At 46.9% G+C, this 25,338-nt stretch overlaps 1 protein-coding gene across 5 annotated transcripts in view; it reads right to left on the bottom strand.

The window, feature by feature from the left end:
- Positions 1-15,437: 15,437 nt before the first annotated feature.
- Positions 15,438-25,338, bottom strand: part of RGL2 (ral guanine nucleotide dissociation stimulator like 2) — a 246,205-nt gene continuing 236,304 nt past the window's right edge. For 4 of the 5 annotated variants that reach the window (XM_086920620.1, XM_086920618.1, XM_086920622.1 and 1 more), the window contains exon 18: positions 15,438-23,210. In XM_086920620.1, coding sequence (XP_086776746.1) covers positions 23,026-23,210 — 185 coding nt within the window. In that variant the 3' untranslated portion in view covers positions 15,438-23,025. The remainder of the gene's footprint in view (positions 23,211-25,338) is intronic. The other variant, XR_015295831.1, reaches the window with a different exon arrangement.

Genomic DNA, 25,338 nt, shown 5'->3' with positions numbered 1-25,338 from the left:
TTAAGATCATCGTTGAACCAGGAGGCCTTCTTGCTGCCTAGTTTGATTTGTCGTTTTTTCAGTGGTGCTAAGATGTCGGCGCTGTTGGATAACCATTGGGTGAGGTTGGTGGCTGCTTGGTCTGGGTTTGAAGTGTGGGCTGGGGGGTTTAGAAGAAGCGATGAGGAGATCTGGTCGATGGTGATTTTGTTCCAGTTTCTTTGCAGAGTGGGTTGGGGGTGATTGTTGGAAGTGGGCTTGTTGTAGGTGAAGTGAACGCAGCTGTGGTCAGTCCAAAGGAGAGCTGTGGTGTGGCTGAAGGAGACATGTTTGCTGGAGGTGAAGATAGGGTCGAGTGTGTGACCTGCGATGTGGGTGGGGGTGGTGACAAGTTGTTTAAGTCCGAGATTGGCGAGGTTGTCCAAAAGGGTGGTGGTGTTGCGGTCGTTGTTCTTTTCAAGGTGAAAGTTGAGGTCTCCCAGAAGGATGTAATCTTTGGAGGGGAGCGCGTGTGGAGTGATGAAGTCTGTGATGTCTTCACTAAATTGTGCGCGGGGTCCTGGTGGCCTGTAAAGGAGGGTGCCTCTGAGTGTGGTTTTGGGGTCGATGTGGATCTGGAAGTGAAGGTGTTCAGAGTTGGCGAGATTGACGTCTGAGCTGGTTGAGATGCGGATGGATTTCTTTTGGACGATAGCGATACCTCCTCCTGTGTGGTCGGTACGGTCCTTGCGTATGATCTTATAGTCTTCCGGGATGGCAATGGTGATGTCTGGGGCTGAGGTGGCGTTCATCCATGTTTCTGTTAGGAAGGCGACGTCCGGAGAGATGGTGTCTAGTAGATTCCAGAGGTCAATGGCGTGCCTGTGGACCGATCGGGTGTTGAGCAAGATGCATTGCAGGTGGTTGGGGTCGGATATCTGTTGTGTGATCGTAGATGAGGAGTTGTTGTTGGTGCCGTTGAATCTGCAGGAGTTGCATGAGAAGGGTCCGAGGGTGTGTCCAGGAGCGGCTTGGACGCAGTTGGGGGAACGGCCGGGGTTAAGGGCTAGGAGGGTGGTGGCATCGTAGGTAATGCGGGGAGGGAGGGTAATACGAGGACCAGGGGTCTGGCGCTGGGCGCGGTCCAGGCGCGGACGGGCGTAGACGGGCTTACCTTTGGCGCACCTTCGGCGCGACTGGGGCGCGAACGAGCATCTGTCATATATGGATAGTGGAGGGGGAGGGGCGAGGGCGGCTCAGCTGGGAGGCGGAACTGCTTTAAGTTGAAGGTGAAGTGATGAACTGACCTAATTTTATTTGGCCAGTCCTGCATTTTAGCAGCATAAATTATTTAGTGACTGATGATAGGGTGTATTTTTATGTATGTATTCGTCTGCAGATAGGTTTTATCCATGTATTCTCCAACTCCTCTTCTTTTTAGACCTTAGAGGTGCTGCAAGGCTTCTCAAAGACTGCTTAGAGACTGTTTCCAGCACCTGCTTACAGGTATTCTTGTGCACATCCAGCACAGCAATGGCCGATGTTTCTTGGAGAGCTTGGTCAGGGTGTGATGAAGGAGAGCAGAGATGTTCAAAAGACTCTGAACTGTCTGTCGCCTGTCGTGTGATGGAATGCACGGTCCTATTTTTGGTCAGGGGTACATCCTCATTTGGTGCAGCCAGGTCATAGTAATCTAATTACAAAAAATCTGTGCTGGCCCCATCACCAGTGCAATCATGCTCCTGCGCTGGGAACTGCTCAGCATAGGCAGACAGACTATCAGCTACAAACTGCATGTCTGTCTTTCATTGCAGAATACAGGCCTGAGCTTGAAGACAGAACTGGACCCTTCTCCCCAAATGGCAGGTGCAGCTTGTGAGTCTCTCACTGGTCCTCAGGATCCCTTTGACCCCACCACAAAAGGTGTGTTCGAAGATTTTGGTGTAAACAATCGGCAAGTCCAGCTGCAAGGGCCTTGCCCTGAAAATAAATTGTGCGGTAAGGAATGGCCTAAAGTGTGAGTACCTAAAGATGTGCCAATAAGGTCATGTGTCTCATCAAACAGGTAGTGATACTGGTAAGGATGTGATCACTTATTTAAAATAGGTGACCAGCACTGGAGATGAACACTAACTTTGCGATGCTACCTATGTAGTGTGTGGATCATTACTTGAAGAAGGGGCTCTGTTCTCCATACATTTGGAAAGAAAGCAAAGACTACATTGTGTCTTTCTGTGCCAGGCTGCTCTCGCTCTGCTGTGGATTATAGGGACGAAAGACCGCTGCCTTACGAGAAGAGCCCGAAGTACCCTGAGGGATTCTGACGGTCTGTAAGGCCCATTCTATCTGGGCGAGTGCTCAAATTTGAATTTGTGTATACGAGATAAGAGGCTATCCTTAAAAACATTTGGGCTTGAAAGCTGAATCTAGCTGTTTAAACCATATATGGGCATTTTTTATCTATAACGTGAATAGTATGATGAAGATTTTCGCTCTCAAGCTCCCCGATCCTGTTTTTGGCTGTGTTGGAGCATATTTTATAACCAAGAAAGGAGCTCTTCATTGTCATACCACACATCCCCTTTGGGTTTGCATCGTAGAGACCATTGTATCATCTGACATTAAGAGGACAAGCCAACTGAGTGTCTCCCAGATGAGTACTCGTACAGCTTAGAGTGTCACTTTTGATAGCTGTATCAGTCTCGGATTGTGATCTTTATAGCAACAACCTTGCAGGGTTGAACTGCTACATAGTTCTGCTCTGCCCAGTTCGAGTGCCTTTACTTCTGTGGATCGTTAGATGTTCTACATGGACCAATAGTATATTGTCTTGTGGAGAAGCCATTTGTACACAAAGCTTGTTACTTTTAATAGATCTAGCTTTTGAATTTCTCATTAGATCTCTGTTGTAGACTGCGCATGCGCTGCCTCTTAGAGACATGTTGTATTTACTTTGTGGGCTTCAGCCCGCCCATAAGCTTCCCATTTCTTTGCTCTTATATTCCTTCTCCCCATTTGTGCATGACATGCATGCGTCTTGCCTCTTCCTGTGTTTAGTCCTCCCCGACAGCATGGACCAATTACTACTATCCCTTCCCAGCTCCCATTTGGAAAAAAAAATGTTTGGAAGTACTTTTTGGGTGGATGTGGAGCACTTTACACAATCGCTCAGTTTTTCACTCACTCTGAGCTCCGTTGTGGTACATTGTTCCTGCTCCAGCGTGGTACCATCTCTACAGTACAGCGTGTGTCTCGGGTTACTGAAATGGTGGCCAAATAGGGTTGTCGCGTTTCTCTTGATAAGTGCGGCGCTTGCTTTACAGCCTCCGCACTTCATATTTCAGCATGGCAGCCGTGCGCCTTTCATTTTTCAGCACAGCACCTTCTTATTTCAAGAGGGGATCATGTCTTCCTCCTAGGCAGTAATTATAACATTTAAGATTTAAATCCCATGAGTGTATGCGTCTCTTGATGCTATGATGAACTACATTGATATGCATACATTCCCACATCTTCCCCGGTAGAAACTACAGTTCCCATGAGGCTTCAGTTTATCTATATAGACTAGCTACTCTGTGTCACGCTCGCATACTTTTCTCTTCCTGGCTACCCTACATGTTCGATTCCACTTTGTGCTCTCCTGGAATCTCCTCTGTTCCCAAGGCAGCACATTTGGCGGGCATAAAAGGATTCAAAGTAAGCGGGCACTGCAATCAATTCGTACACAGTTGATTGTCCCATGCTTTCTCTTACCTGTATTTCATCTTAATGCTTTATTCATCCACTACAGTGACTGTATAACGTGAGGCTACTCCTTTCTTACTTAATTCTCATTTATGGCCCAGCATGACAGTCTCCGTTTACTTGAGACTATAAAATCGTCCCCTCAAGCTACTCACTCCGTTCATGGACATTTTGTAAGCATTTATACTTGTTAACATATTAATTTGCAACACATCCATTATATTACATGGATATTTACATTAACACACTGTTTATTCAATATGCAGGAGCCATTTTCTTAAGTTCTTTATTTTACTTTAGTTGACCTTCGATACTGCTTTTCATATACATACTATTCGTTACCTGTATGATCGGTTTACTTTTTGTGAGTTGTCTTTTTGTCTAATTTTCAAATTGATTAATTTTCACAAAATGTGTTTGCATTGAGCTTGATTCAACATTCTTTGTAGCAATTTGCAGCACATAACCGATAGATGCTTTAACCAATTAATTAAACTACGGATAAATTACATTGACATTGACAAAGGCAATAGCCCTTGGATTGCCGAGACCTATTGGCTTTGCCAATGCTTGTTCTGTTCAGGCAGGTCTTGCACACAGTAAGCAGTGCTGAACACAATTAGTGTGGAAGCTGACGAGTCTGTTTTCTGTACGGCTAATAACGATGCCTGTATTGCTGCATACTGAGCCATTCAGTTCCCCATAAGTGTGAGCGTGCAATCCTGCCCCTCAGAATCTCTTGTATGGCGGCCCATGCAGCGGATTACTTGAGTTTCTATTTCTACTGTAAGCTATGCAGGGCTGTCTTTGCAGAACTGTGATTCTATAAGCTATGCACAAGGGTGGTTTGGGTGTTGGCCCAGTCTTTGTCTGAAAACTTGGGACTAAACCAAGTTATATAATATATTTGTTTTCTAGGCATAGTGTGTGGTACGCCCATCCAAAGTTTAGGAAACATACATGGGCTTTTGGGAGCCCTTTAACCTCACTGGATATCTTGTAACCTAGAAAAATTACGCTAGGAAAAGCAATGTTAGACTTTCCCTTTCAAAGTTTATTTTGTAGTAATTTCCTGCAAAGTGGTGATTATTCTGCAAGCAGGTTCTTAGCAAAATAAATGTCATCAATGTATGGAATTACTTGGCAATGATCCTGTGTGAGTTAAATGATTGTTGAGTAATACTGGGCTATTTTTGTGGACCTGCAGCAGACGCTAACGGGCATATTGAGGGGCATATTTATATGAGAGTGGCGCAGAGCAGCGAGTCACCTTGCTGTGCTGTGTGACAGGGAAAGGACAGGGATGCGCCATATTTAAAACAATACGATGCATTCCTGTCCTTGTCCCTGTGCTGGTGCCGTTGTGGCAGCCTTGCGCCATCCCAGGCACCCTTGCACCATGGTGTAAGTGTACCTGTGTTGCAAGTAGGATTGTGTTTGTTTAGGAAGGACTGCCTTAAAGTCGGTCAAGTCACTCCACTTCTGAAGAAACCTGGTTTAGACTCCACCGACCTCAATAAATTCAGACCTGTCTCCAACCTCCCCTTCTTTGCCAAAATCCTAGGAAAATGCGTTCTCCGTCAACTGAACAATCGTATTAACAATATCAATTTGCTAGACCAGCACCAATCAGGCTTTAGAAAAGGCTACAGCACCGAAACTGCAATCCACAACATCATGGACGACATCTTCAACTCCCTCGACTCAGACCACTGCTGTCTACTCATCCTCCTAGCAGTGGCGACTGGTAACATTTGATAGTGGTGTGGCGTAAAACTATTGCCGTACTGCACTATGGCGAACAAGCTTAGCGAGCATGAACAACTTCCACTGAGTGGAAAGCCCCCACAAGTGGGCGCACACATTCTGTCCAAATCCGGCGCATGTATACACAGCCTCATAGTAAACACCCAGCTATTACCCATATAACACATACTGTACACACTTTCATAGTATGCCAACTATGGCACGTCTCGTTTTCGCAAGATGCAGGCCATGTTTCACGGACCTATACAGACCGACCCTTGGACTATGGAGCTTTCACACAGACCTTACCTACTTCCACACACATTCTATATCTTTCACACAATCCAGGTCTCTCTGAAATGCACTCTATGTCAAAAGCACACCACACACGTTTCCATGATTTCCCCCAAATAAGTATGATAGGTCGCTCAGCTCTCCATCGTAGAACGTGTGTGCCACTCACATACCTCATAAGTCTTCACATATTACCCACTGCCCGAGATGCACCTTACAGACATCATGTGTCTTTTACACTCCAATGTATGTCAACCAAATCCCATGTGCCCCTCCAGCCACCAGGCACACATCACAGGCCACATAACTCACTCATTTTCTTATGTCTCACTCATATCCCCCACAGCCACATATATTTTCCAAATAACTATACATCCATCAGACGACCCACACCAGGTACCTGAAAATCCTAGATCCCTTCAACCACCGTCTCCCCATGTGCCACAGTGACAGGCCGCCAACGAAAAACATCGTTGGTGCTCTTTAAAATGGCCATTCTACAAGACGGTCAGCTTAACGCTGTGGCACAATGGCGAGCTATAAGTGTCTGGCGTACTAGAGGCACATGCTCCAGTGCACAATCCTACATGTAGTCAACTTTGCAGGGGTAAGATGTGTAGTATGTTCGTTACTGTAAAGCGCAGTTGTTACGCATATTAGATTGGCCGATTTATTGCTTGCGCAGCGCCAGGTTTCACTTTGTGTTACGATGTGCACAAAACCAAACTACTTTATTTGAATAAATCTGGTTTTGTACCAGACATACATCTTTTCGTTTGGTCTACCCAAAAAACAGCTCATTTACAAAAATTATCAGTTGTTTGTTTCAAAGCGGGTTTGAAAGTTGATGCTGGTGCTGCATGTGCGCATTTGTGTAGTTTTGTGTCATGAGAGTGCCCGTGCAAACCTCTAGTAAATCTGAACCCCAATCGTTCATTTCAAAACTACGCAATACATTACATCTCAGATTTTCAATGCTGCGCCTTGTGCTATGCAGTAAATACACTCTATTTGCTCGTGGTTTAAGATTCTGAAAGGGTTGAGGATGACACGTAAATCGGATGACTGTTACCCTGAGAAATGGCAGGCTGCAGGCAGACAGTTCCCTCTGGAGAGACGGTGCTCACATAAGATTCATTCTTGTCAGACGCAGACCGCCGTTGGTGACTCTGGCTACCTAAGGGGGTACGGGGTGGGTAGGGTAGGGTTGCGCTGAGGCTGGGGGGAGTCGGTGGGGGCCGAGAGGAGTTTAAAAATAAATAAAAAACTTACCGGGTCCGCGCTGCCTCTGACTGCTCCGGTGTCCGGACTCCCGTTAGCGCCTACAGGAACAGCCGTGTCACACCTCAGACTTAGCCAATCCGATTGACTTAGGGCAGTGTTACGCTCTGCCCATTAGGAGACCGAGGTTTGAGCCTTTGCTCAACCCTCGCTCTCCTAATGGGCATGCGCCAGCAGAACAGACACTAGTGCGCATGCGTGGGCAAGGAGGAAAATTCGACCTCCGTCCCCACTCATGCGCACTTGTGCTCAGTGATGTTGTGCTCCTTCCTGCTGCCCCTGGTGACAATCATGTCATTCAACATGATGTCAGACCGCCCACCCCTTCAGACTAGACTGAAGGGGTGGGCAGTCTGACGTCATGTTGACTGACATGATTGTCAGTTCAACCTCGGCGTCTTTGAACTTGAGTAACCTGAGAGTTACTTAAGTTCAAAGACGCAGAGGGAGCTGCGTGTGCAGGCGGCTTGTGAGGCAACGCCCCAGCGCCCTTAATGGTTGCACCGCCACTGCCTCCTAGACTTGTCAGCAGCCTTTGACACTGTAGGCCATAGTCTTCTCATCAAAGCCCTCAATGAGCGGGTAGGTGCTGACTAAGTGGTCCTCTAATGGTTCTCCTCCTCCTTCCAAAACCGCTCTCAATAAGTTAAAATCAAATCATTTTCCTCCGAACTCCTCCCCGTGAACAGAGGTGTCCCTCAAGGATCGATTCTCTCCCCTCAACTGTTCAACATATATATATGGAACCCCTCACCGCCATTCTGAAAAAAGTGAACATCCATTTCATCTTTATGCTGATGACATCCAAATCTACTTAGAAATCTCCTCAGAAGACTCAACAATACTCTCCGAGAAGTTCAAGAATGGCTATCAACCAACCACCTCAAATTCAATCAAGGAAAAACTGAGATCCTCCTCATCTCCAACAAGGAAGAAAACCCGCAAATCGTTGATTGGTTGAAAGCCATCGATGCCCTCAACGGAAACCTCACCCTGGCAACCTCAGTCAAATCACTGGGAATCACCCTGGATCACAAACTATCCATGAACAATCACATCAAGAACTCCGCCAAGAACGCTTTCCTCAATCTGAAACTCCTCCACAAAATCAAACCCCACATCCCTCTTATCGACCTCAAACAAGCCACCCAATCCCTGGTGTTGTCCAGACTGGACTATGGGAACGCAATCCTCTCTGGCACAGCTCGCTCCCACCTAGCTCCTCTCAAAACCACCCTCAATGCAGCAGCCAGAATGGTCTCCGGAATCAAAAAATTTGACCACATATCTCCCGCACCCAGATCTAAAATGGCTCCCAGTGGATATGCGAGCCAGCTTCAGAATGGCCTGCCTCACACACACAAAGCCTTGCACACAGGGAAATCGGAATACCTTGCCTCTAAACTCAAGAAAGCTGGCCAATCAAGAAACCTAAGGAGCTCCAACTTCTTACTCATTCCCCTGAAAACACGGAAACGAAAGACTGAAGCCCGCTCCTTTGCAGGAAATACTCCGAAAATCTGGAACGCCATCCCAGTCGACATCAGAACCATCTCCTCCTTTCCAAAATTCAAATGCCTCCTAAAAATCCTTTACCTCAACCGCGCCTTCCCAAACGCAATCACGTGACGCACTCTTCCCCCTCCAGGCAGTCACCTGACATCGCACTCTTACAGGGCATCCATCAGACTTCGCTCAACCACTACCTACCCTTGCCCTCTCCCCGAAATCTCAACCACTGGATGGGCACCGCTGAGAGAAAATAACAGCACAAGAGTTGCCTCCTTGCGGCTTCGAGACGATCTCTTGACCCCTCTACCTCATGGCTTAGTCTCGGATCCCTCTTCAACACACCTTTGACCCTCAGCAGAACTGTAAATTTGAACTCTTCTATATTTGCCATCCTTGACACTGATCTGTATTTTGCCTCCTCTTCATCATGTTGTAAATCGCTCCGATACCCTCGGGTCTGGCTAGCGCTACAGAAACCTCTAAATAATTCTTCTTTCTGTGTGTGCTGCAGAATACAGCACACACAGAAAAAGGAAGTAACAAGGAGATATTTCTCCTTGTTACGCCTCTCCTGGGGAGGCGTAGCATTTTGGGGCAATCACAGGTTTACCAGTTTTGGTATATCTGGAAATGCTTACCACAAAACATGGGAGTTGCATGGGGACACCCACACTCCACACACGGAATGCCTCCCTGGCGCTGAGTAAGGCAAAGGAGTGATGTGCACTGCCTACCCTACTCCGGACTAATTGAGCCCCTCTGGGCCATTCAAGGTGCCTTGCCTGGCTTCATTATTCTCACTTCCACCACATTGTGTGGTGCAAGAGGGTTCGTAAATATGCCTATGAATGCAAAAGCAGTCATGGTTTGTAACTTGGGTGTAATATTGAGTCAGAAGAAATTGTTTGCTATGGCTAATCGCTAGGAGTTCAGTACTATAAGGATTCTATATGGGTGCATGTGCGAGTTCTAATTCCTGCAGTACAGTACGACTCGTCTGGTTTAACCACCATGAAAACAGAAATGTTCAGTATAGAATGACCCATTTCTGTTGCTCTCTAACATTGTAATTGTGCAGGAATATCGACAACATGGCATGAGCACAATTTACATTACAGAAGAACACATTCATTTGTGGTAGGCAAGGGGAGACAGAGCGATTTGCCTGGAATCACAGGATGTTGAGCTGATGCCGAGATTCGAACAAGGCTCCCCAACTCTAAAGTTTGCAATTCTAGAACTTGTGGTGGGAGGTGTGTCTAAAAGTGTATGTCGGTGCTGCCCATCAATGAGAGAGACCTGTGCATTTTTCAAATCGGTGGTGAAAAAATATGAGTATATTGCTGGAGATGTGGGCCGCCATGCCACCAATGTACTTATCGGGGGAGGGTAAGCACCCATTATTCCGCATACCATCACTCCGCATACTTTCATTACGAAAGTACCATGACTCCGCAATGCCATTATAACGCATGGCATTACATTTTATATGCTTTTACCACGCATACATTTACAACAAAATTTGTTGTAAATGCATGAATGGTAAAAGCATGTTTTTTTAAATGTTTGTATAAGGTAAGTATGGGTATAGGGGTATATGTTTTGGGGTGTTTGGGTATTTTAAGGGTTCAGATACAGTTTTGGGTTATGGGGTACAGGGGTAGTTTATGGGATAGATATGGGTTTTGGGGTACAGGGGTATTTTTAGGGTTCAGGGGGTAGGTTTGGGTTTTGGGGTACAGGGGTATTTTAAGGGTTCAGGGCTAGGTTTGGGTTTTGGGGTACAGGGGTATTTTAGGGTTCAGGGCTAGGTTTGGGTATTGGGGTACAGGGTTATTTTAGGGTTCAGGGGTAGGTTTGGGTTTTGGGGTACAGGGTTATATTTATGGTTCAGGGCTAGGTTTGGGTTTTGGGGTATAGGGGGTATTTTTAGGGTTCAGGGCTAGGTTTGGGTTTTGGGGTACAGGGGTATTTTAAGGGTTCAGGGCTAGGTTTGGGTTTTGGGGTACAGTGGTATTTTAGGGTTCAGGGGCAGGTTTGGGTTTTGGGGTATAGGGGTATTTTTAGGGTTCAGGGCTATTTTGGGGTTTTGGTGTACAGGGGTATATTTAGGGTTCCTGGGTAGGTTTGGGTTTTGAGGTACAGGGGTATTTATAGGGTTCAGGGCTAGGTTTGGGTTTTGGGGTACAGGGGTATTTTTAGGGTTTAGATATAGGTTAGGGTTTTGGGGTACAGGGTATATTTATAGGCTTAAGATGGGTTAGTGTTTAAGGGTGTTGGGGTATTTTAAGGAGTAAGGGTGGGTTATGATTATGGGGTGCAGGGGTATTTAAAGGGAGCAGGGTGGACACCCGGAGCTGGAATGTACAGAACCTGGGAAGAAAAAACAATGAAATATTGGGCACAACGCTCGCTTTTTTTCCCGTAATCCCGCGCCCCGCCCACGCCCCTAACACTCACCCACAGCACACGATATGAGACATGGCATGAAGGGTGGAACGTACCACACGCCCCCTGCGTTTGTCACGCCCCCAGCGTTTGTCACGCCCCCAGCACATGCCCACAGCACAACGCAGACACGCCCACAAGGGACTACTTTGCTGGCAAGGTTCTTTTACCTTTTAAATGTATATGGTGGGCGTCTGCATAGCCTATGTCCTTCTGCTGCAACTGCCCTTTCCAACGCTGTATTGGGTGCTGTGATTGGTGCTGTGGTTCCTGAGATTACCCGCCTCAAAGGTTTGGGCTCTCTCTTTATTATATTAGTATGGATTCTGCATTTTTCAATTGATGTTGCCTAGATTTTGCGTTATAAACATACCTACATTAGTCTATCTCCACGTGTGATATGGATCCTGTGATATACATGGCCCCCTAGCACTCTGGAGCTAGTTCCTTGCTTTAGAAGTACCCATATAATACAATTTAAATAAAAGGGTACTGTAGATGCCAGGCAATGATACATGCACGTGCTAGGCCTGGGCGTAGTTCGCGGAGTTACATATAAACTGCGAGTGGCGGAGTGCAGTGCGAACTGCAGTTTATTTTGGTATTCCTGCTGTTCGGGTTGAAATTCTACCCGAGCAGCAGCTTGCGAACCTACCGGTTGCTATTGCGAACAGTAAGATAGCAACCACCTGGCTATGCTGAAGTACCAGTGAGGTGAAGACTAGTCCCGAGCCCCGATGAAGTTGCCGCCAAGTAAATTGGCAACTAAGCATGTCGGCCTTTCTTAATAGAAATGGTCAAATACATGCTGTTCTTTTAATCTGAGTATACTCACGTCATTTAATAAAGTATGTATATTTGCAAGTGAGTCACATCTCATATTAGCTTGAAGAATCAATTTTCTTCTTTTTCTTCTTTCACAACGGGGTCAGGTTGCCATAGAATGACACAAGCACCTACAGTGCATTCTTGTACACGTCACTTCTTTCTTTTTTACACTTCTAAAATTAGGGCTTTTTCTTAATGGTTATGAAAGTTACCAATGATCATAGTGTGGGGAAACTGGTGAGTACCAACCAGCAGCTCCCTCGGTGATGCTTACGTGAGGTAGTTTCTGACCTTTCACATCCTTTTTCCTCTTGGTCACATTTACAAGATGAAATGCTGCTTGGTGTATTGACAAACAGCGAAAATTGAACACTTGGATCTGGAGGTGACTGGCATTTTGTTTAAGCCAGCCCCTGGGCAGAGATATTGTTAAAACTGCTCCTGGTATACACGAAAAAAGTGTAAGCAACTGAGTGTTCGTGAATAATCAGGTTTTCTGGAGTTAAGAATATGAACATCACACTGGAGAGGTCCAAGTAAGGTGTTGGTGGGAAAGGACAGCAAGTCTTTGGGTCTGCAGAAGTGTTTTTTTTGTCACACTACGTTCTAAAACCATCTGATTCAATTTTTTAGGTCTCGCGACCTATCGATGCGCGCAAGCGCATCGAGCGGAGCGAGAATTAATGTCGGCAAAACACAAGTCAAACCAAGGGCTTTCAGCTCCGCGGTTTTCTTGCAGTTCACGTGTACATGCACGCGCATCGCATGCAAGCCCAGCCTCTCGCATTCCCAGGCTCTCCCGCCCCCATCCGGCATCAGGCTTCTCCTCCCCTAGCAGCACTCCTCCCACATCAGCAACTCCCCCCTCCCACACCAGCACCTCCCCTCTCTCTCCCTGCAAACACAGCCTTGCCCTAGCAGCACTCCTCCAACACCAGCACCTCCCCCCTCCCACACCAGCACCTCCCCTCTCTCTCCCCGAAACACAGCCTTGCCCTAGCAGCACTCCTCCCACACCAGCACCTCCCCCCTCCCACACCAGCACCTCCCCTCTTTCTCCCCGCAAACACCTTTGCATGGTTTCTGATGGTGACCAGCCTTTCTCGTCCACTTATCACAAGCCTTGTAAAATACACTCCCGAAGCCTGTCTCTGACCTGACCGTGTACGGACAGCCCTTCTCAGATGCAGGGCCTGGGTTTCGTGATGTGGTTGTTGTAAACCTACACGTCCTGAGTGTGGTTCGTTTGTGAACAGTTCTTGCCGACATGTCCGTCCGCTCCCAGGCCTGACTTGTTTCTTTTTACTTTAAAACTACTTTTTCCAATTTCAACTGTCTCGGAGTTCCCTTGTTTCTCAGAGCAAGGTATTATCTTCTTATTTCTATCACGTCCATCGCTAAAAATGGCCTTCAGCTGAAGGTGTGGCAGAGCCTATTCTTTTAAGAAGCAGAGATCCGTCACGTGTTTTTCTTTACGAGCCTTGGTGGCGTCCCCTCAGTAAACACACTGGGTTGGTTCGCCATTGCTGTGACGTCAGGGCTTCGAATAGTTGGGTTACGTAAGACGTACCGTGGATCGTAACGACGTACAGGCAGGCAACATCGCACCAACAAAAGCGAGGAAGGCTTACAGAAAACATCCTCTGCAGCGGGGCTTATCTCGACTGGGACAGTAATTCAAAGTGAAGTGTTATTTCTGTTTTGGCTTCTTTCTGCGCCAGCAGGCGGAAAAAAAGACAATGGGAAACACCTGAGCCGGCATAGTCAGCACTCCAGACTGTCAGAATCCACAGAAAGCATGTGCGCCCCACAAATAGGCCATCAGCTCCACCGCATGCCTTCAACCCTAGTTATATTTAATTAGCAGCAGCAACATTTCTCCTGCGCCAGGCCACATCAAAGGCTCTGTGCCACTTTCACCCACACAGCCACACTTACAGACACGCAACGCCACTCACACCCACGCAAGCCCACTATCATCCACGCAACACCACACTCACCCACGCAACGCCACTCACTCACGCAAAGCCACTCACACCCACGCAGTGCCACTTTCACACACACAGCACCACTTTCAGACACACAACGCCACTCACACCCACGCAAGCCCACTATCACCTGCGCAATGCCACACTCACCCAAGCAACGCCACTCACCCAAGCAACACCACTCACTCACACACGCAACACAACTCACACACGCAACACAACTCACCCACGCAACGCCACTCATCCACGCAACCCCACTCATCCACGCAACCCCTCATCCACGCAACGCCACTCATCCACGCAACGCCACTCATCCACGCAACGCCACTCATCCACGCAATGCCACTCATCCACGCACCGCCACTCATCCACGCAACGCCACTCACACACGCAACGCCACTCACACATGCAACGCCGCTCACACATGCCACGCCGCTCACCCACGCCACGCCGCTCACCCACGCCACGCCGCTCACCCACGCAACGCCGCTCACACACGCAACGCCGCTCACACACGAAACGCCGCTCACACACGCAACGCCACTCACACATGCAACGCCACTTACACATGCAACGCCACTCACACATGCAACACCACTCACACAAGCAACGCCACTCACACACGCAACGCCACTCATACACGCAACACCACTCACACACACGCAACGCCACTCACCCACGCAACGCCACTCACCCACGCAACGCCACTCACCCACGCAACGCCACTCACACACGCAACGCCACTCACACACGCAACGCCACTCACACACGCAACGCCACTCACCCACGCAACGCCACTCACACCAACGCAACGCCACTCACTCAAAGCCACTCACACACACACGCAGTGCCACTTTCACCCACACTGTGCAGTGCACAATAGGTCTCGCAGTAGGAAAGTTGGAGCTATTGGTTTTGTAAATGACAAAGCCCTTTATGTTTTTAAAATGAAAACAAAAATAAAAGGCATTGTTATTTGCAATTGTAATAGCTCCAACTTTCCTACTGCGAGACCTATTGGCAACGCCAGTGCTTGTTCTATGTGTCTTGCTTATTTCTGGACTAAGCTGTACACACAGAATTAACTCAAACAAAAGCGAAACATATGTCGGAGTGTCCTCTGCTCTGGGTTGTATAATCGCATTTTGATTATTCTGATATACAAATAATTTACTTGGATTGGTCAATCCTTACGTTATTTTAGCTTTGCAAGGAGTCAAGCTCACAGACCTTTCAATAGTGCAGCTGTAGAAAAGAGTGGCACTGATGAACCAATATGCTTTATTGAACATGTGCTCCGTCCGAGTCGAGAGGTGTCATTGTGGAGTACCGGATGCTGCTTAGAAGTGAGGATTCCCAAGCCACATGGGTGATTGTCGTCTTGTGCTCCTAGGGTAAATGGAAACCCACCACTTTTATGATGTGAGTAATTGATATGCCACCACAACACAGTTTACATGGGAGGTTTAGTGATGCCTCAAGAGTAAGCGCCCACTCTACCCTCTTTGATGAACGTGGGCACCACTAGCTTGTGAGTCGGGTTCTGTGGGTGGAAGTGATGACATCAACACAAAATATCTTTACTCCACTTCATTCTCTGATCTCATCAAAATGCTCCCTCACACAAATGCACACAGGTTGTTTGTAGTGTCTTTATTTATAGTGTTTTCAGAGGAGATTACAGTTCAGGGTTTGCCATGCGAGTGCTGCGACGGGGGCTGTTCAAGCATGAACACATCTTTGACCTGGATTGGGGGCCAGGGTGTTGAGTCACTACCATTCTTTGGCATGGAGACCTCAATTCCAGAACTGTGCATATTTAAATCCTATACGGCCTGTTCAGGTGTGTTCAGAGCAATCATTCCACCAACAAACAGCTGGGAATGTACTTCCTCCTCGATCAAGGAGCTATGAGGCCTCCAGAGGATTTCAAATCGAATGTCACTTATTCAAGATCTTAAGGTTGGTGGTATGACGGAACCACGCTTGCATCTACCAGGCATGTCTTTACACCGCAGGCAATACAACAAATGTGTTGTTACCACGCATTCGTTTACCACGCAAGTCGTTACAACAACTTGCCTTAGGGACGTGCTGGACTATGGATTTGTGTAATTTACTATTCCAACTCCAGTCTGCACAACAGTAGGGAAAGTGTTGGACTTAAAATTCAACACCAGCCCAACAGGGGGTTCCCAAAAGCAATGATACGACTTGGGTGGTAAAGGAACGCGTGGTAACGACGCGTTCATTGTAGTTAGTACCTGTGTTGTAAAGGCACTGCATGGTTCTGGCTGCATGTTAAAGGCTGTTTCCCTTCAAAAGTTACACGGCATTGAGAGGCTTGCACTTAAAGCTCAGAGGAGCGCCTGTGTGATGAATATACATCCTTCGAGAGCCATTTCAGTACTCTCCCTGCACCCCACCCCACCCTCTTTGAAGTATTACTACTTTTTTCCCCCTGAGAAACCATCTTTTCCTTTTTCAGTTCCTATAACTTTTCATTTACAACCTGCATAAAGTTAGAAGACTTACAGAAAAAGTTTGCAAAGTTTTGGAGGAAGGACTTTTTCCCTAATGAGGGGGGCCTGATTCACAGAATGAACTTAAGACTAAGGGCCATATGTATGAAGCGTTTTTCTTGTCGCAAACGCTGCAAATCGGAAATTCGCAGCGTTTGCGACAAGAAAAACGTGAAATGCGCTGTATGAAATTATCGCATCGCAAATGTTAAGGAATCGCAAATGTTGCGATTCCTTAACATTGCACAAGCTTTTAGGAAATCGCAAAATGCAATTTCCTAAATGATATGTATGAAATATTTAAAAATTGCGATTTTGGAATAAGATTTCACAAATTACCACCAACTTGTAGTTGGTGGTAAATTGCGAATTCTTTTAAAAAAGCATTTTTTTAAAAAACAAAAGGTGCCATGTGGCGCTCATACATGCCCTTTGGGCATGTATGTGCGCCATATACGCACACATGTCATTTTCAGGGGTGCAGCAGGGTGTTCTTGAGACACCCCTGCACCCTGGAAAATTCGCAAAATTTGCGATTAGCCAATTGCTAATCACAATTTTGCCTTTCATTTCTATGGGCCAAGAGGCCCTTAGAAGTGAATGGGATGTATTCCTTATTTGCGAATTCGCAACTTGCGAATTCGCAAATAAGGAATTATTGGAAATCGCTAAAAAACTGCGATAATTTACATACATACCGTTTTGCGATTTCCAAATAGTGATTCCTTAAAATTCGCTATTTGGAATTCGCAAAATGATAGTATGATACATATGGCCCTAAATCCTAAACCTACAACTATTTGGTATTCATAGAGTGAACTTCCTACTTTCAAGATTCACAGAATGAATTTACTACTTTCGGTATTCACAGAATAGATTTAAGACTACTAACTTTACGTCCGCATTCGAGCCGGAAATTCCGGCCCAGAGGTGGAGTTTCCGGCCCAGAGGCGGAGCTTCCGGCTTAAGGGCGGAGATTCTGGCCCTGAGGCGGAGTTTGCGGCCCGGAGGGCGAAGCTTGCGGTGCGGAGGGCGAAACTTGCGGCGTGGAGGCGGAGCTTTTGGCTCGGAGGTGGGGATTTAGCCATGGCTGAAATCTCCACCTCTGGGCCACAAGCTCCGCCTCCGGGCCGCAAGCTCTGCACTTAAGCCGGAAGCTCTGCCTCCGGGCCGGAATTTTCGGCCCGAGTGCGGACGTAAAGTTAGTAGTCTTAAGTCTATTCTGTGAATACCGAAAGTAGTAAGTTCATTCTGTGAACCCCGAAAGTAGTAAGTGCATTCTGTGAATACCAAATAGTAGTAAGTTTAGGATTTAGTCTTCAGTTCATTCTGTGAATCGGGCCCAAGGTGATTATCTTATCTGGAAAAAATGCCCCATTTATGATTGCTATTGGACTGGAACCGTTAAAGTATCTTAACATAACGTTCAAGAAACCTGAGACAAATTGAATGCTCATCACCTTCCCCCATCCAGCCCTTTTCTATGCAAGGAGCAACGTTTCTTGCATCTTTGTTCAGCTTGATGATCTGCCCTTCAATCTCAGATCATGCTCTGTGTGGAGATAATTTGGGAAGTCTTCTCTAAGCATATTCAAAGGCGTCCAAGGAGTATCAGAGTCGAGTAGTTTCCGCTCTTAAATAAATATACATTCTGCCTTTTTACATTTAGCTCTGAACTGCTGAGAAAGGTGTATAATGTGCACTTAATGTGTCTGCCACATAAATCTTAATTACAATCATTAAGCATTAATTGGTGCATAGGTCTTTTAAATAAATTGAAATAAAACAAACAAAATCCTATCATAGCCCTTACTCGGCGGAAAACCTGCTCTTGAGCATGCTTACAGCGTATAAATCTCCAAGTAAAGTTTCACACATTTATGGAGTTAGTAAACAATGCTACATAGTGGCCAATCTTCAAAACTGTTTTCCTCAAGGAACATGATCTGGAAAAAGTAACCTACCCAAAAGCATGTTTGTAAGATTTCATTGCCCTGCATACTCCTGCCTTCTAGTGTTGGGTTTGGACTTTTTCAGGCTCTTTTGAGGAAAGTCTTTTGAGTCACAAGAGGGACTGTGATTCCACCCTTAGTAGGCCCTGCGCATGGGCTCAGCCGACTCCTTGTCAGAATGTTTTTCTGCACAGCGGATGAGAGTAAGTGTGGCGCAGCGATTGAAGAGAGCATGGTGCAAATGTGTTTGAGAAAGGAAGCCGATTAATAAAGAAGAGATCTGAAAGCAGGGCCATATGCTTCCAGGGAGTAGGGTGGGTGCGTGTGAATCCACAGCGCTACATGCTATGAACAGATGCTTACAGAGTAAGTAACATTTTCCGTTCATAGCATGAGTTGCTTTACATACACAAGCTCTGCCTGGAGTTTGAAGAACTGCTCCCCTATGGGCGGTGGCCAGCATGAGGATGATGCAGATGTCTGCAATAAAGTCATTGGGACTCTTCGGCCAATGATTGCTTGTTGGCGGGCTGGGATATCCTCGCAGTAGTGCTTGGTGAATGTCTGTGGACCGTGTTTCCTCTTTACATATGTCACCTTTGGGGACATTGGCAAGGAAGGTCTTGGGTGCAGCTTTTTTTGTATTGAGTGCACCCTGGAGCTCTTTTGACTTTACGATAGCAAGACGGGATGCACTTGACTATCTAGCAGGACTAGCTTTAGAAATCGACTTGACCTTGTGGGATTTAGTGAAGACCCACGCTCCACCTGTGGCACGCCTCTGTGGGGCAGAGTGAAGCAAGGCAGCGCAAATCGTTGCCATGCGTTACTCCAGATGCATCTAGCCATGTGCGGCTACACAATGTGGCCTTGCGTGGGTTGATAAATCTGACTTTAGTGTTGCGTTGCCCAGGTGCCCCCTTGCATGGTGCAAGGGCACCCACACACTGCGATACATATAGGCCCTAGTGTCGGGCACTGGGCATCTGTTCTATTACCCTATGTGCATTCTCCAAGAGGAAGTCGTTGAACACAAGGGGGCATGTGGGCTTGAGGAGGGCCAGGGACTCTGATGGTTGGAAGTTATTCTACAGGCATCAGTCTCTGAAGAGGGTTACCAAGAAGAGCGTTGACAACAAAGGCCTTTTCCTGATCATAGGTGTCAAATTTGACAATGTGAGCCCGAAGCAAAAGTTGAAGGTCTTGGAGCCTGGTCGTTATACATCTGAATCTGAGGGTGGAAAAAAACAACACAATCTAACCCGAAGCAAACGTGGAGGACACGTCAGGTCTCTGAGCCAGGTCGGTATACCTCTGAATCTGGTGGAGTCGGTGCCCATATGCATTGCGTGAGGGTAGAGTCATAGTGCATCTCATATCTCGAAACCCTTTCTTCAAAGAAAAAAAACTTGCAGACGTCCGAGCCCAACACTAAATGCCAGGAGTATGCAGACCCTGTGAATCTACAGCAACACATGCTATGAACCTTTCTTTCATCAGAGCTTGTGTAAATGCTTGTTTCAGGCTCATTCAGTCAGAACTCGGTTTTTGTATTTACCGCTCCCATTGTGTTACTCACCAAGGCCTTTGTTTGGGCTTACCTGGGTAGAGTGCAGGTAACTACTAAGGGCTTGCTTTGGACTGCCTTAGTAACCATCAGCAGGCCATGCTTTGTGTTTGTGTAACAGAGCATTGGATTGCAGGTAGCTCCACTAAAGGCAAAGTGGTGGGGAGCCAGCAATACCCTGCATTGACCATCTAGTTCAACACTCCAATGATTGGCTTTATTTTTCTTCCTGTTTATTTTAGACCCCTGCATCCTACGAGGTTGGAATGTTCTAATAGCATTAAGGCCCTTCTGTCTCTGGCTATAATGGTTGTTATAGGTCCACGCTCTATGCCTCAGGCCTGTAAATCAAGCAGAGTCCTTTAACAACTGTTCTAGCCATCAGATCGCAGCGAGCTCTAATGCTATATGAGTCACACTTAAAGACGTTATCATTCCTCTTGTGACAATTTAGGCTTTGCTTAATTGAACACCATGTTTCCATAGTGACTGCATGCAAATTACATGTGACCTGGAAGAATGTGTTCCCTTCCCCTGACCTCACAGCAATCAGAAACAATGGGTGGCAAGGCACTTAGAAGCAACAAATTCTCTTTCACCCAACAGAGTCTGTACATGATATTGAAGTTAGAAAAGTAAAAAAACAAAGTAATAAAAAAATGCAATTTCCAATACCTGATATGTACTTGAACATTTGTTCAAGGCACTAGTGTGCAAAAAACAGCACCTTAATCCTAGCCATTACTCGCAACACACTAGGTTGTTCTAGTTGTCCAGAGTATCAGCAGCTGCACATTCCATATCTGACTCCAGGATGCTGAGCTGTTTCAGCAGCTGCACATTCCATATCTGACTCCAGGATGCTGAGCTGTTTCAGCAGCTGCACATTCCATATCTGACTCCAGGATGCTGAGCTGTTTCAGCAGCTGCACATTCCATATCTGACTCCAGGATGCTGAGCTGTATCAGCAGCTGCACATTCCATATCTGACTCCAGGATGCTGAGCTGTTTCAGCAGCTGCACATTCCATATCTGACTCCAGGATACTAAACTGGTTCTCAAAAAGCAAGAATTGCTGCTGCTCTTTTGGTCGACGTCCAACAGGTGGCAGAGGGTAAAAAGAGCCACAACCCGGTCCCAAGTCCGTTCCAAGGTGAAAGACCCCGCTTTGCAATGATAAACATTTCTGGAGCTCCAGTACATGCCCGGAGTCTGTCTCTGTCACGACGATGCAGTGCGGTGTAGATGGAAACCAGAGTCATGTCTTACTCTCCAGACTGCCCCCACTCAGATGAATTTATCGCGACATCCCCAGTCTCCAGCCAGTCACCTGTTAGAGGAGTTCATCGTAATGTAAATATAGAGTTGTGGGAGCTCTTTCTTAGGTCCAGGGCAGTTACCTATGAGATGAAGTTAATGTAGCCTACTTACCAGGTTAGATAGACCCCGAACCGGCCTCAAGCCTTGCACCTGTTAAACAAACACAGACATCCATGAAGTTTCATCCATTCCGACTCAGTTCCATGCGGGTCTCGGTATGTTGATTTGTAGAGTGCATTATCACCGGGAAGGGTATCCTGGAGAAGATCCACAGTAAGTCTGATTTCACCTGGGATTTTTGCTTGCACACACTGACAAAAACACACAGTCTCATTTCTGTTTGAAAACCCTAAAAATGTTCATTATTTTACAAAATATTGAATTTCTCTTACTTGGCACTCCTACCAATCAGCATTCCTCCCCCTTTCCCCTGCCTCTTAAGCTCCTCTCATGGGTCCTGTTTGTTGTTTAATGTATTTTAACATTAAGTTCCAGCATGATTGTCAGTAAATTTGAAGCTTACACCCCCCAATCTTACTGACTAAGCTATACCCCCGGAATTATGTGACCCATAGCAGTCTTTCGAGAGAGAGATGATTGCTCTTGGAATGTATAACGGGTTAAGCGGGCGAGTGACCATCATCTCTGAGGTAAGATTCATTGATCAGGGTAAGAAGCAGGGTTAGTGACTGCCTTGGCCTCTACAGATACTCGGTCAGTCATGTCCATTCTACCCCCAGCGAGTCAAACCTTCTGTACACACCTGTTGTCTCGCGTTCCAGTCTGTCCACCTCTGCTCCTCACAGGAAGCATTTAAGATTACTGAGAGTCTCTGTCTGACCTCTCTCATATGATGTTTTAAGGGGGCACTCTTTGATTACCTCTGATCAAATATCTTGGCACTCTGAGTCTGGGCCAGACCACTCACAGATTTCCCACTGCACAGGGATATGGAGTAGATCCTCTTCTGGGAACCTGTCTTCTCCTCTGCTAGGCAGTCCAGCATGTTTGCTAAAGCATCAATCTAAAGGTATGAGTTCAACCACTGTTAGAACTTAGTGCAAACCAAATCTTGTCTTCTAAGATTGTAACCACACTCCAGAGTAGGGGCAGACCCGCCTCACCATGCAGAGACCGTTGTGCCGCTCCTTCCAAAGACCCAGCTTGGTGGACCTGGATAGCATGCGCCCAAGTGAGATCTCCTCACAGTCTCGACATAGACGAGGTAATCAGTCAGACTTCCAAAGAGTTTCTAACCAGTTATTTCTGGTGCTCCTGAGATTGACAGGTTGTCCTGGTGATGACACTTAGCAGCTCACTGCATTGCCGCATGACTCCCACAGCAGAGGATATGTACAATGTCCTGCAACATACTTGTCTGTAGTGTTTGGTAGACCTGGTTCTCGGGTGATAGATTTGCTCCTGCAGGAGATCCTGGCTTTAGAGATATCTGGTCTCTCTGTAATGAGACGTCCTCACAAGCAGACCTTGGGTTTCACTCACATCACAAGACATCCTGAATGGGTTGTGTTTCCACTGTAAGATGCCCACAGATTGTCCACTGGTTCCTGAGCCCTCTGTTTGGAAGGAGTGAAATACCTTCTTTGGTCGTTGAGGTTCCTTCAGTGGTTGCCAGATGCTCTTCAGAAGCACAGAGGTCCCTGATTCTCGACCTAGGCTGCAGCAAGATGCTCTTTAGAACAGAGTGAGATGTTATCCGGATTCTCCGGTGTTGCACCAAGACGCCGCACGGTGTTGTGGCCCGACACCTGGATGCCTAGTAAGGACTCAGCGATGTCCTCCAGTTTCTTTGATGCTCAAGCCTTAGAGCGATGTCGCTACTTATTAACTCAACATCATGAGATCAGAACAGTCCCCGAGCAATGCGCATCCCCTTAGATTTGATTTTGGGGAAGGTGGCGCTGAGTTCATTCCGGTGGCGATGAGGTGCCTCAGTGGGAGCTGTCTGACCCTTGCGGCGTAGTAGGAAGTCTCTGCTGGTAGAGTTCATGGCGTAGAAGACGTTCGCCGTGCTGGGGAAGGACAGCTCTGGGGAAAAAGAAATGAGAATGGTAAAAGTTGCGCCTATCTGTCATCACATAGCATCCTTACCGGTCTCTCCCCACACAGACATGCCTCCCCTACACACAGTCCCTTAACTCCCATTAGTACTTGCCGCTGCTCACTCTTTCATGCGTTAGCTTTGTCATGACACGCTCAGCTCATCGCTCACCTCGTCCAGTCTCTGTGGTAGCACTTATCACCGGTATACTCTTTAGGAAGTAGTGGGTGTGAAATAGGTGCAGGGCAATCACTAGGGAAGTCCTATATGTGATTTGTATATGTACCGGTAGAACAAGTTACTAACTTTCAGTAACGCCTTACCTGGTAGAAACTCTAGCCACAGATTCCTTACCTTAGAATTATCCCCAGGCACCAGACTGGATTCGGATATTTTTTTATTGAGCTGTACCTCTGCGCGCCAGTAGGTGGCGTCATTCAGCTCCGCAAGGCATCATCAGAGCCAGAAGTGAAGTGCTTAGTGCTTATATAGGCGCCAACCCAGCGCTCTGACGTCAGTTACTTTTCTAGACTTTCTAAGTCAGAAGCACGGAGCCACGAAGAACACGGACCACTGGTGTGGAATACTAGGGCCCTGAAATACCCTGTTCCAAGAAATCTGTTTTGGAGCGTGAAGGATGGGTGGGTTGGTAAGGAATCTGCGGCTAGATAGTCTCTACCAGATAAGGAGTTACCGGATAAGGAGTTACCAAAGTTAATTAACTTGAACATCGGATAGAGATTTCTAGCTGCAGATTCCTTAACTTTGAATACACAAGTAATACCTCCCTGGAGGTGGGTCTGTGGACCAATTGCACACGGGAAAGTCCTGCAGGACCAAACAGGCAATATGCCCATCCCTACAGACCTGACTGTGTAGGCATTAGTGCTTGGTAAACCTGTGCAGAGAAGCCCACAGTGCCGCCGGCAGACGCCCAGGACCAGAAGTCCACATGCTAACACAGTGGTTGCAGCTTTAGTTCTGGTGGAATAAACACGCAACCCCTCAGGGGGTTGCTTCTTATCTAATGCGTAGCAGATTTTAATACACAGCACAATCCATTGTGAGATAGCCTCTCCTTTCTTTGCTCTGATATACCCCATGAAGAGTAGGACGCCCACCCGGAACTCTCGTGTGACATCAAGGCAGAACAACGCACTCTTTTTTGGTCCAGACATTGAAGTCACTCCTCTTCTTTGGAGGGATGAGACGGAGCATAAAAAGTAGGCAGAGTAATGGATTGGCTTGCGTGCAACCGAGTAACCACTTTCGGGAGAAAGGAAGCTCTTGTACGAAACACCAATTTGTCTGGGTAGATGTTCAGATAAGGAGGCTTGGACAAGACCTGAAGCTCACTGACCCTCCGGCCAGATGTTATAGCCACGAGAAAGGCTGTCTTGAGGGTAAGGAGCCTGACTGGGCAATTGTGAAAGGGCTCACACAGAAGGAGAGTGGGGACAAGATTGAGATCCCTTGGGGTATAATGAAGGGAGAAGATGGAAACAAATGTAAAGCTTTCAGAAGCCAATTTACAATAGGGGATTCGATGTGGGAAGGCTGATAGGGCAACTGCCGTAAAGCTGACATGGCGTTGAGATAGCCCTTCCGAGTGCCCAAACCAGAGCCCTGCTGGGAAAGGATTAAAAGCAGAACCTGAGAAAGGGGATCGATTTGTCTTTCTGTACACCATCCTGCAAATTTTCTTCAACTGTAGGTGTAAACCGTCTTGGTGGAGGAATGCCTGGCTGCCAAAATAACATTACAGACTTTGGGAGGAAGGTCGCTGCTCAATCTCCACGCAAGAAGGTTTAGTGTTGACAGGTTCGAGTGGAGAACCTTCTCCTGCTGCTGCGACAGAAGATCCTCCCGAAGGGGTGGCCTGATCGGAGGACAAATGGTCATACTCAACAGCTCGATATAACAAACTCCGCGCCCAGTCTGGAGACACATACATGACGTGGAGGCAGTTGTTCCTGATCTTTTTGTGAACTCTGGATAGGAGTGGTATGGGCAGAAAGGCCTTCAGGAGGCCTGAGCTTCACTCAAGATGAAAAGTGTCTCCAAACAACAGCCACCTTGGAAACTCCATCACGCAGAACTGCTGACAACGTATTC

Source organism: Lissotriton vulgaris, chromosome 5, assembly GCF_964263255.1.
Source record: "Lissotriton vulgaris chromosome 5, aLisVul1.2, whole genome shotgun sequence".
In the NCBI taxonomy this organism is placed as follows: domain Eukaryota; kingdom Metazoa; phylum Chordata; class Amphibia; order Caudata; family Salamandridae; genus Lissotriton; species Lissotriton vulgaris.
This window is presented reverse-complemented; position numbering and strand designations above follow the sequence as displayed.